The sequence below is a fragment of the Centruroides vittatus genome, unplaced genomic scaffold, assembly GCF_030686945.1.
Source record: "Centruroides vittatus isolate TY-2023 unplaced genomic scaffold, ASM3068694v2 contig_1246, whole genome shotgun sequence".
In the NCBI taxonomy this organism is placed as follows: domain Eukaryota; kingdom Metazoa; phylum Arthropoda; class Arachnida; order Scorpiones; family Buthidae; genus Centruroides; species Centruroides vittatus.
The window spans coordinates 308,113-319,972 of record NW_027120796.1 but is presented as its reverse complement, the minus strand read 5'-3'; the positions used below and the strand labels follow the sequence as shown (position 1 = coordinate 319,972).

At 31.2% G+C, this 11,860-nt stretch overlaps 1 protein-coding gene across 5 annotated transcripts in view; it reads right to left on the bottom strand.

Moving 5' to 3' along the window:
- Positions 1-146: 146 nt before the first annotated feature.
- Positions 147-11,860, bottom strand: part of LOC136988139 (serine/threonine-protein kinase BRSK2-like) — a 43,617-nt gene continuing 31,903 nt past the window's right edge. For 3 of the 5 annotated variants that reach the window (XM_067285969.1, XM_067285985.1, XM_067285994.1), the window contains 12 exons: positions 11,792-11,860; positions 11,578-11,724; positions 7,289-7,323; positions 7,159-7,210; positions 6,983-7,095; positions 6,668-6,910; positions 6,530-6,589; positions 6,226-6,443; positions 1,502-1,550; positions 1,302-1,425; positions 1,028-1,220; positions 147-840 (listed from right to left, as the gene is read on the bottom strand). In XM_067285969.1, coding sequence (XP_067142070.1) covers positions 491-840; positions 1,028-1,220; positions 1,302-1,425; positions 1,502-1,550; positions 6,226-6,443; positions 6,530-6,589; positions 6,668-6,910; positions 6,983-7,095; positions 7,159-7,210; positions 7,289-7,323; positions 11,578-11,724; positions 11,792-11,860 — 1,653 coding nt within the window. In that variant the 3' untranslated portion in view covers positions 147-490. The remainder of the gene's footprint in view (positions 841-1,027; positions 1,221-1,301; positions 1,426-1,501; positions 1,551-6,225; positions 6,444-6,529; positions 6,590-6,667; positions 6,911-6,982; positions 7,096-7,158; positions 7,211-7,288; positions 7,324-11,577; positions 11,725-11,791) is intronic. The other 2 variants (XM_067285972.1, XM_067285976.1) reach the window with 2 other exon arrangements.

The window sequence follows — 11,860 nt, the reverse complement described above, 5'->3', positions numbered from 1 at the left end:
GGGGTTTTTAAATATTTAATAAGTTCGCTAATTCTATGCTAATATGATTGTACAAGATATTAAAGGATCTTTCGCACAATATGTCCCATACCGTTTTGATAGACTTTTTTTTTCTCACGGCCACTGCCATTATAGCATAGAGATGGTAAGAAAACAGGATGTTTATTCCATCACATTACAATACATGTTCTATACATCAAGACAGAGCTTCGTGTTCTGTCTACACACGACATAAAGTCCCATTGGATATTAAGTCGCTAACTCATTGGAGAAAAACAAAATTCAACTATTCTCTAAACAAACTTCTTCGGACGGCAAACCTAAGGACGAAGGTTCAATTTTCAGGAAAGTATAAGGGAGATTTGAAATCAAGGTTAAGCATCTAGGAGACGTGTCGACCCTGCGGTCGACCTCGCGGCCGCTTCATCGCCAACCAATCGCGAGGCTCCTAAAGATCTAAAACAAACGATTTCGTTGGATTAAATTATGGTCACACTTTGTCACGTGTGCTGCGTGTTTCGTAACTCAGTCTCCTACCGTTAGATTCTCTCCTCTGGTTGGATATCTTTGCTTCACGTTCGAATATGTCTGCCGTCGCATCCTGATCCGATTTGCAACGCGACATGGCGGCCATGGCTGTGACTGTGGCTGCTGTTAGTGCCAGATCATCTACAACTTGGACACGGGTCGGCGTAGGACTCAGAGATTCAGAACCACACGAAGAACTGTCACTCAGTTCTGCCGTCGGTCTTCGACTGATTCTCGGAGACTGGTTGGGTCGTCTACCTAATACTTGGGCTTGGATGTGTTCGCATAACCTTTTGAACCGTCTAATTGGACCTGGGGGATAAAAAATTGAAATAACAACTTGAATAGAATTTAATTTACAGTCATAAGAGAACCACTTTTGGATCTATCTGAAACCAAATAACATTTAGGTACATCAAGACAAATCTAAATTAAAGTATAAAGTATGAATTTCTTTTCTACAAATTCAAATTTGCATAAAATTGACTGGTTGCTTTACCTGATATCAGAGTAAAACTAACACAATAGAGTGACGGTCTGTCTCCATTCCTTTCGTCATTTCCTCCTCCACTAACTAAGGTTATGTTAACGTGAAACCGGACGTTTCTCTGAAACATAGTTGAGCTACCAGGCCTTTTGTATTCTACCCGGAAGGACATTGGCGAAACCACACTGTGACTCAGATCTGCAATCTTTGAAAGTTTTTGAAAATTTAATTTTCTTTCTTTTTTTAACGGCAATAAAAATAATAAAAGGTATGCATGGGTATTTACCGAAAGAAAGGCATGGATCAGATCAGCTTTCACCGAACTCAACGGCCTGTCTTTTAATAAAATTACATGGTTTTCGTCTCTCTCACTAGTCATAAGGCTTCCGAACCAGGACCTCTTTGCTAATCTGTTTAAAAGATTTATTTTAGTAAATATACACTTTGATACTTGAACAAATTTCAAAAAATAGAATAAATACTTACTCAGGAGACGAATCAGGTGTAAGCCCAACTTCATCTGAATTTGATGGTGCTAGAAAGAAAGAAAAAAGATAACTAAACTAAAATAACTATTGATGAAATACTAAAAGTTATCAGATGATGTAAAATTTCATTGTTAAAATTTCGATGTTCATTCAAATCTTTAGATAATAAATTTGTTCTGAAAGATGGCTCTTAAATTGGAAAAAAAAACTAATTGATACTGTATTATGTATCATGTATTTTTATGAATTTTATCTCATTGAATTATGAATGAACTTATTGCATTTATCAAAAAATATAAACTATAGAACAGAGATCATAATAAAGATCATGAACAGGTATAGCAGTTATCTTGAACATGCATCTTTATTTAATTGCACACTATCTTCTCACTCAAAGACTATGACAAAACATTGTTGAAATAATTACAAATATTTCATTTGCATCTTGTTCTTGCCCCTTTCCATGCTAATGCTGTTTGAATCAAAATTATAGTTTTAGATTTTGATTTAAACAACATTGAGATGATGCATTTCAGTATAAGTCTTTAAACTGTTAGTCTTTCATCCATTATTGCATCTCATAAATCTTAAATGATGATAATTTATTTATTATAAGATTTTATCTTGATTAAGTTTGCTAAAAGATATCCAAAATAAATTAGATGGCTCCCTCATATCGTAATAATTAAAGTTTGAATGAATGTAGATTTTATATAAAAAAATATAATAATTTATGTACAGAATGGTTATACAGTTCCTATATGTGTTACTTAACTGTTATTTAGATCTTCCCTCTTTTCCACACATTTTTACTTTTCCTATACTCTTCCAGATGATATCACCCTTCTTCTAAAGAAGAGAAGATCTTTATAGAGTGAAGTTGAGAAATTTTCTCTAAAAATTCTCCCAAAGCAAATGAATTATTTTGTATTAAGTTAGGATTTTGACAAGGAGCACAATATTGCATCCATTTCTGAATTGCTGTCCATTAAATCTTTTGTCAAGACACATTAACTGAGATGAGATACCCAAGAGACAATTGAATACATAGGAACTTTGTGACTGCTCCACCTGGGTGTCCACAGAGGGGGGAAAATGGAGACTTTCCCTCTGGTGTCGAATAAAAAAGATCCAAAAATTATAATTATAAAAGTGAATGAGATATGTAACCCACACACTTTTGACCTTGGGATGCTTTTTCTGTCTTTTTGTATTGATGTAATACTGTATTCTATTACCTACTTGTGAAGAAACTTAAAAATTTAAATAAATAAATGAAAATTTATTGATGTAATTATTTGCCTCCAAGTTTTGCCCCACCCTGTGGAAATTTTCTGCAGAAACCTATGCCATTCTATATTTTCAAATGTTCGGTATGAAATATATATATGAAAAAGCAGTATTATACTATATTTAATTCCTTATTCTTTCAAATTTATTTTGTTTTTTATCTTTCTGTTTTGTTACAGAATTGATTATTTTGTCAATAATTTTCATTTATAAGAAGAAAAATTATATTTATTATTTACATCATCATTATTATTTTTAATACAGTTGTATACTTCCTGATACAGAACCCTTTAAATGATTATTTTTAACTAATTTGAATATGTTTATATGCAGTAAAATAAATTAAACATTAATTATTATGCTAGACTACAAATATAAATGATAAAAAATATTGACATTTCAGATAACTATAGTCAAATTGTTAGGGATGTTCCTAATACTAGTGGTATTAGTACATCCAATATTTGCAGTAGAATAACAAAAGAGAGCGGCCGGTTTGGTATCTCCCCAACATAAAGGAAAAGCAGTTGTGAATATAAAACAGCACCTCACAATGATATGATTGTTAGTACAGAATTTGAATCAAATTAATCTCGATTGTTTACAAATTACCTAGTATCATTAGTGATACTCCAATGGCGTGTCAAGCTTACAAATATATATTTTAAATGTGTATCAATATTGTTTAGCAAAATATAAAGAAAGGGATCTATTGACAAAATGAATTTTAATAATCTAGAGAGGAACTTTATATTGACTTATATCAATATAAAATAAATATTCAACTAAACCGTACAAAACAATATCATAAAAAGGTTCTGGAGTTATTTTATTGCAGCTAATTTGAAATTCTCGCATATTGAGAGAAGACTAAATAATGATAAATACATCAGAATATTAAAAAGTTACTACTTTTCTTACTATGTGTCAGGCCTTTCCTGGAACAACAGTTTACATCACACTCAAAAAAAACTAATTGCTAACCGGTGACCAGCAAATAAAATCACTGAAAACTAATAGTTGGATCCAGATTGGTATCCACTACTGGACCAGCCATATAGAAGTTTCCAGGTTTTCTTTATGTCTAACACCTAAATTTGGCCCAATTTCTCATAGAAAGCCTTTCTCTTGTGTTCATTATCCTGGCCAACCGAACCAAAAAAAAAATACATGCAAGAGGTACTGAGATCCACAAATGTAGACCAATTACTGTTTTGTGTGTGAGGCACATACCCAATTAATAATTGAAGTAGCATTAGTTAAATGTAGAACTATTAAACAATCTCTGCTGAGTATATATATAAATCCGTACGAGGATAATGCAAGAAATAATCAAAGAATCTTAAAATTCATGTACTTGTAATAACTAATTACGTTTTAAAATAAATAATTTTTTTTTTTTTTTTTGAGAGAGTGAAAATGGGGGGGGCACATTTTTTGGATTAAAAAAATAAAGTGAATGAAATGTGCTCTCTGTAAAATCTATTAAAGAATATTTTAATTCTATTTTCTGTTAAAAGAAAATATTTCTTCAATTTAAGAGCTAAAAATAGTTGGAAAATCGTCTTATTTATAATGAAATTATTACATTCTCGCTCCAGTGCTTAAAAAGATTTTGTTTTAAAGGATAAAATTGTTTTCTTAATTTCTTATTTAACATTTACTCTCAACTTGTTTGGATTTAAATACGATATTTATAAATATTTACCAATTAAATTCGTTAGAATTGATGCTTGAGGCATTATAACAGCCGGTGTTATTGAAATTATTAATTTTTTTTTCCGTTTAAAAATAAAAATTACTATGTTTAAATACATTTTAATATGATTTTAATTATGTTTACGTTATCAAAATACTTAAAATTTTAAATATTTTCGCTCCAAAAAAATAATAATTTTTAATAAATTCGGGTAATAAATACCATTCTTAATATAAATAAAAATATCCATTTTTTAATACTTTTTAAACATTAAAAAAGAATTTTCGAAATTAATTTTAAAATATTTCGTGTAAAAAGATATAAAATTCCGGAGTACGATGATATTTTATTTATAAGAATGTAACCTAATTTTTTAATACATGTATCTTTTTTAAAGGCATTCTTCGCACGTCCTAGCTCTACAGCAGATAAACTTTAACAGATTTAAATATAAGATTTAAAAAATATATATAAAATAAAATTCGAAAAAAGTATCGGGAGCGACATAAAATATATTATTAAACTTTTAAAATTTTTTGCTGCTTATTTTTGGTATTAGCAATAAAAATATTTCAAAAGAAAAAAGCTTGTAGATATATTAAACTGCTCTTTCTAGTGAAGAATTCAATAGAGGAACTGACTTCCAACAGTCCCTCGTGTTAATAAGTTACATACTCTGAACCTAAGCAGTTTTTCCTCCTCTACCCACCCCTGTAAATCCCTATATTTTATATATACAAAACGTTAAATTATCTGTACCGAAACCCCGAAAATTGTGGACTTAGCGCATTATCTATGTAAGAATGGCGTGCTTATTAAGTTTTAATTAATAATAATTACAATGTTTTTAATAAATATGTAAAACTGGAGAAATTTTAATGAAAATCTACTAATTAGTATATATCCGGAGTGAATAGTAACTTGAGTAGTGAAGTTATAGTAAAGTTCAATGACCGTTAGTGATTTTTTCCCCAAAATGGTAGTGACCTTTAAGTTGTTTTTTTTTTCCTTTGTTGGAAGATAGTTTCGAAAAATAATTTAATGACTTTTGCGAACGTACGATTAGAATACATCATTAGAATTACCATTTTTAAATGAAAGATACGCGGAGTCGTTATGTTTTGAATTAAAATGTCAAATTGGAAGCTCGCTAAAATAAAAAATTCTAAGTTACAGTATATGTGAATGTGGATTATAAAGTAATTAAACCTTTTATACTTAAAATTTACATTATAAATCGTATAAAATATATCGAAAGGAGTCTTGAGCCGTTATGTATTGAATGCAGCTCAAAACACCTCAGTAGAAACGAGCAAAAATTATTGTGACATCATCACGGGCTTCAATTATTAATTTACTTAATTTAAAATATATGCTCTCGATCTCAAATTATAGTATCTTACCCCTGTACATCATACTTTTCCTGATAACAACGGAGTCATGCAGGTCATTTAACTCCGTTCTGGGGAAATTTTTGAATTGGAATCACGTGACTTCCGGTCTAGACCGGAAGTTAATATAAAGTTAATCGGGGCCACCTGCCCCTACTCTTTACATATCTGCTCTCGACTTTCATCTATCTATCTTGAGACTAAGGAAGAACGAATTTTTTTTTCAATCGCAGCCTAGTTATTAAAGTATATATTTTATACAATTTACGGTAAATAAACGTTAAGAATCGCGTGTATATTTTCCTTTATTTTTAAGTGATATCTGCGGATATGTTAACTTACTATGCAATTTCCTACGATGGAAGCGCGGGCTGCCAAGGAAGCTATTACGGATGGTGGAAAGACGAGATTTCCAATATGGTTGGTTGAGATTCGGTGAACCGGGCGGGGTACTCAATGGACTGTCTTCGGTCGGTCCTCGAGCTGTTGGTTTAGGAGAACTGAGAGGAGACACCGATGGACTGGAGGAGTGTAAGCAGCTGCCGCTTCTCCTTCCCCTTCTATTCACAGAAAAATCAATTCACTATAATTGGAAATCTCTTCACATATCCAGAACCAAGATTATAAAATAGGAATGCCCACTTACGCGTATGGATACCTTCGCGTCGTTACGGGAGATCCTTCTGTCAACAACTCGAACGAGTATCTAAGAACGACAGTAACGACAATTAGAATTGTTTAACGACCCTGTTTATATATATATATTTTTTAAAAAATATATTACTTGGGGCCTGCTCTTCCATTAACTTGACAGGTATCTACCCTCTTTCTGGGAGGATCGGCTGTCGGTAAAGTAATGCAATAGTCAGATTTTAAATGTGGCAATTTATTATTTTTTGAAAATATTAATGTTTTCTCACCCGATTCTGATCGATTGCGAATGATGACGTCTGTTTCGTCTTCGTACGAGGGTTTTCGTTTCTTGCGATCCAGGAGCAGGAAATAGATGACTTTTTCCGTGTTGTGGCTATGGAAGGAATCAATTTTGTCACGAGAACAGTGTAAAAAAAGCTCGTAAACCAATTAAAATTTCGCTTACGTTTCGTTTAGTAATTCTTGAAGTAGTCGTTCTTTATCTTTAAAACAACCTAGGGACGTCATACTGGATAGTACATCGGGATCTAAGTCGTCGACTGTTGGTATGATGTGTGTCTGCAATATTTACGTATGTTAATCACGGACTTAGTTATATTCGTAACTTAATAAATAACTTACTTGTACGACTTCTTTCATGGGTAATTCTAACTCTAATTCTGTCTTGTTTCCTCTAGAAATATCAATAAATATCCAATTATAACACTTATATTGTGTATTGTCGGGTTATGAATAGTGAATCTGTACTCACGCCATCACCCATGGGTGCTTAGTCACATCTGCTAACTATAATTTAAAAAAAAAAAAAGGAAATAAATGTTAAAACATGTAAAATTTTAATCACCTTCAATAAAAATTAATTTAATGATGAACAGCGTTTAATACTTAAAATATAAAGTCAATTTTTTTTTATTATTATCATTATTATTTTCCTATTGTATGCTAATTTCTAGCAGAGACAGTGCATTATATATATATATATAATTCTCATGTCACTTTATGAACTAGCTAAAGTTAAGTCGTTGGATGGAGACAGCTGCTGAATCATTTGAACTCTCCTGTATCGATTATATTCCTGGCCCTGAACATTTTTATTTCTTATCGTAGTCAATTGCAGTCTATCTACGACTTTATCAATTATATCTGTCTTCCGACTTCCTTACTCCCTATTTATTATACAACTAACTCTCGATTATTCGTTCGCAGATTATCCGTGCAGGAGGAAAGACAAAAAGCGGGAAAGCTTCGGCAATTAATCTTGCAGGTTTGATATATGCGAAACTCGTCCTACAACTCCTTTAACTGCTTCCAAACGTATTAAATTTGTCGGCTTTGCATAGTTTCCTGCCTAAATTTGATTATATTAAAGATATAGAATTATTAAAATACAATTCTAAACCATGATTAGAGTATAAAAATAGTGAAAATTTAATTTTTTTTTTTTTTTTGGAGATATTGATGAAGTTTTAGAGCGCGAATCACGTGTAGAATAATAATGAATTCTGTTAAATAAGAGCATCTTCCGAAAATTTTATCCTCTTATTTCCTTCATTTTATCTAAAAATTTATGAATTTTAACACACGCTAATGCCTTTCGTAATTATCAACTGGCAGACTGGAATGTAATGACTTTTATGGCAGCTATATATATTTTCAGTTTAGGCTTGCCGTCAGCCGGCTACTACCTCCTAATTTTTGAGTCTATACCCTAAAGTTATATTGTTCTGCGACTTCATACAAGTATACGAAATATTTTCTGCCGCTGTTGGCCTATAGATAAGAAACGTAAATACATTTCTCTGTCCATTAACTTTCTACCTATCTATTAGTAAATGTATATGTTTATACACCTAATAAAATGAATTGAATCGGGCATCACACGGAAACTATCAGGAATTTACTGGCAGATAATCGGATAGTGACGCTGTAAAAATGACAAAAATGAATACAGAGCAAGATTTAAATGCCACGACACAAAACCTATTAAAATTTTTTTAAAAGGTCTCTCGACTTTTATCAATTTATTGATCCGAATTTTGTATTCAAAGATTCTCTCGTCTCTCTATAAACGGAAATAGACTCAATTTCCAAAAGGCCATAAAATGGTTTACTCTTCATTAAAAACAAAAAAGTCGATAAATAAATAAAATCCGCGTGAAACATTCTGACGATTTCTAGGAAAGTTTCGGGAGACTTTCAAAAGTCGATTACAAATTTCTCCAATCTTCAACACATCCTGTGTAGGAATTTAACTTTATATCGGTTTTTTTAATTTCATCCGCATGAAATATTTTGAAAATTTTGATACATTAAGCTTTTAACCGCGCTAATTTTAACATTATCTTCGTTTCTTCTAAAAAATTTACGCTAATTTCAACACTCCATTCTATTTGCTCTACTTCAACGTATCGACTCTCATCCTAGTCACGCCATTTCTACTTATCCACGCTGCTTCTACGTAACCACCCCCGTGCATGCCGTTTCTACATATCTACCTATCCTCGCTGCTTCAACCTATTCACTCTAGTTTCAACTTATCGACCCTTATCCACGCTGCTTCAACGTATCGACCGTTATCCACATTGTTTCAAAGTATCCAGATTCTACGTATCCACTTATCCACCACGCTTCTGTCTTCAAATTCCTTCGACTATCCACCTTTTAATCCACACTGCCCCTACGATATCCACTTCTATCGACGAAGTTTCTATACGCTACCTTTACGTAAACAAGAATATCGATTAAGTCCAAGTAATGACTGAATTCGAAGAATAATTTCAGCTCCAGTTATTAATTTTATAAGGAAAAAACTTTATAAACATTCCTGAAAATTATTAGAATATTTCCTAAAATCGAATAACTGTTAGGCATACGTCTTTGAATCAGTATAGTAATATTCATAGTCATTAGCTTCTCCCATCCAAGAAAAATCAACTATTCCTAAATGTTTACACTGCGGATTATCTGATCTTCCTGTAGATTATATATCATCATACTTTTCCGATACGTTTAAGATCTTTTGCCATTCCTTTCTCTATTTTAACTAATCTCTAATCGGATATTTAATTAAAATCAAGAGCGCTAATTACATTCTTCAGAAGCAACTAATATAATTAATAACACATTAATTTAATTATACTTATGACTGAAGATAATTTAATAATGCTATTTTATTTATTTCGTTAAATTAAATAAACTCCAGCAATAAAATGAATTTAATGAATCTGATAATATTATATAAACGTTTTAAAGGTATAAATCTTTTTTTAAAAAATTAACTTTTAATATTTAAAAAAAAAGAAAAAAAAACAATAACCTTAAAAAATTTTAAAAATTCATTTACTGTTAGTTTATTTCTTACAGTAAATTGGATTAATTTACTATTAATCTTAGTCCATTCGCCTTAAAATCTAATTTCTTTAACAGCTTTATTTTATTTTTTTTCTCTCTCTCTTTCTTAATTTCTCCAATTTTCATTTGAAGGAGCCTTTCCTGATGTCGATTCAACAGTAAATGAATCATTGGACGTTACAGATCTGTAGAAAGTACTTTTCCAAATGAAAAAGTAGAGGTAATTTTAAGATTTCAAGACTCGTTTCTCATTCGAAAGCCAAATAATACATTAATTATACTTATAAACCACCCAATAAATCGATATTTAATGTATGAAAGTTTTGGAATGGACTCGTCTCTTGTATCGTGTAACATTACGCTACGTTATCACTATTGTAGTGGGATATTGTTTGGAGGCCGACAAAGAGAAGTTAAAAGCATAGTTCTAAACTGTAGGAGAGTCAAAATGATGAAATATACTTTAAGAATCAAGTATCTACACTCTTCCCTTCAAAATGGCTCCGTAGTAATTTACACGTGAAATGAGAAAAATAGTCGGTCCATTATCTCGGTCATTATCTATTATGACACTGTTTGAAATTTTATAGATTTCGAATTTAGTAACAGCCAAAAAAAGTAATAATAATAATAAATCTTTGTTTAGAATATTTACAAAAAATCCATATATATATATATTTACAGGGTTTTATGTACTATAAATAAAATATAATTATTTATTGACGTGTCTTAAGAATCCGAATTAATTATTCTTACAGTTTTGTTTTTATTTTTCGTTTCTAAGACTCTCTAAAGTCTTTAAAAAATAAAGTAAGTCTACGAATGGGCGAATTTATTAATGAACTTTTTACTGCATTAAATCTTCTTAATTTCGTTTCTAAAGAATTTTAACAAAAAAACATGAAAGTTCTAGTAAAAAAGAATTCATTAATAAATTTCTGGGTTGATTCTTACGAGAGCCACAAATACATCGTGAGTCTTGAATATAACGGTATCTGAACAGAACCAAAACACGATTGGAAGAGCTAGAACCAGGGTTTATTTCTGATAAAGATTATACCATAGCAACCGAGGAGAATTTATTCCTCGGTTGCTATGGTATAATCTTCATAGAATTAACAAGAAGTTATAGAAAAAGTTATTAATGGCTTCGTATTATAAGAATTTTCCTGGAAATATAAAATAATACGAGCAAAAATTATTGTGATATCGTCACGATGCCGGCTGCAATTTTTAATCATATTTTTTAAAATTTATTTAATTTAAAATATATTCTCTCGATTTCAAATTACTAGTGTACGTTATACTTTCCTGATAACAACAGAATCATGCCGGTCATCTATATAACCATTCTGGGAAAAACTTTTGAATTGAAATCACGCGACTTCCGGTATATATCGGAAATTTGTATATCGTTAATAGGGATCTCCTGCCCCTAATCTTTCCATATCTGATCTCGATTTTCATCTATCTAACGCCGTTCTCGATATTAAGAAAAGACAGATAGATAGTGGGAATTTATAGGCCTACAATTTTTTCAGATTGCAGCCCAAAATTGAATCTTTTAATTAGAAATTTTTATCTTGAATAAATTTGGAAAATAAACAAGAATTTTTTAGAGATTTCAGAAAAAAATGAGGCTTTCTGAACGTCAAAATTAAAATAATACACATTATATTTGGTACTCACAGCCATTCGTTTTTCCGGATCCACTTCGATCATACCTCTCAAAAGATTTTGACAATCTGGAGATACAAAATGGGGAATGTGGAAAACACCTCGCTTCACTTTTTCCAACAACTGACGAAGGTTGTCATCATCGAATGGTAAGGCACCCTAAGATATTCCAAATAAGCTAAATTTCGCAGGATAATCAGTTTAATTTATTATTAATCAAACTTACCACAAGCAATGCATATAATATAACTCCGCAACTCCATACATCTGCACGTCTTCCGTCGTATTTTTCGCC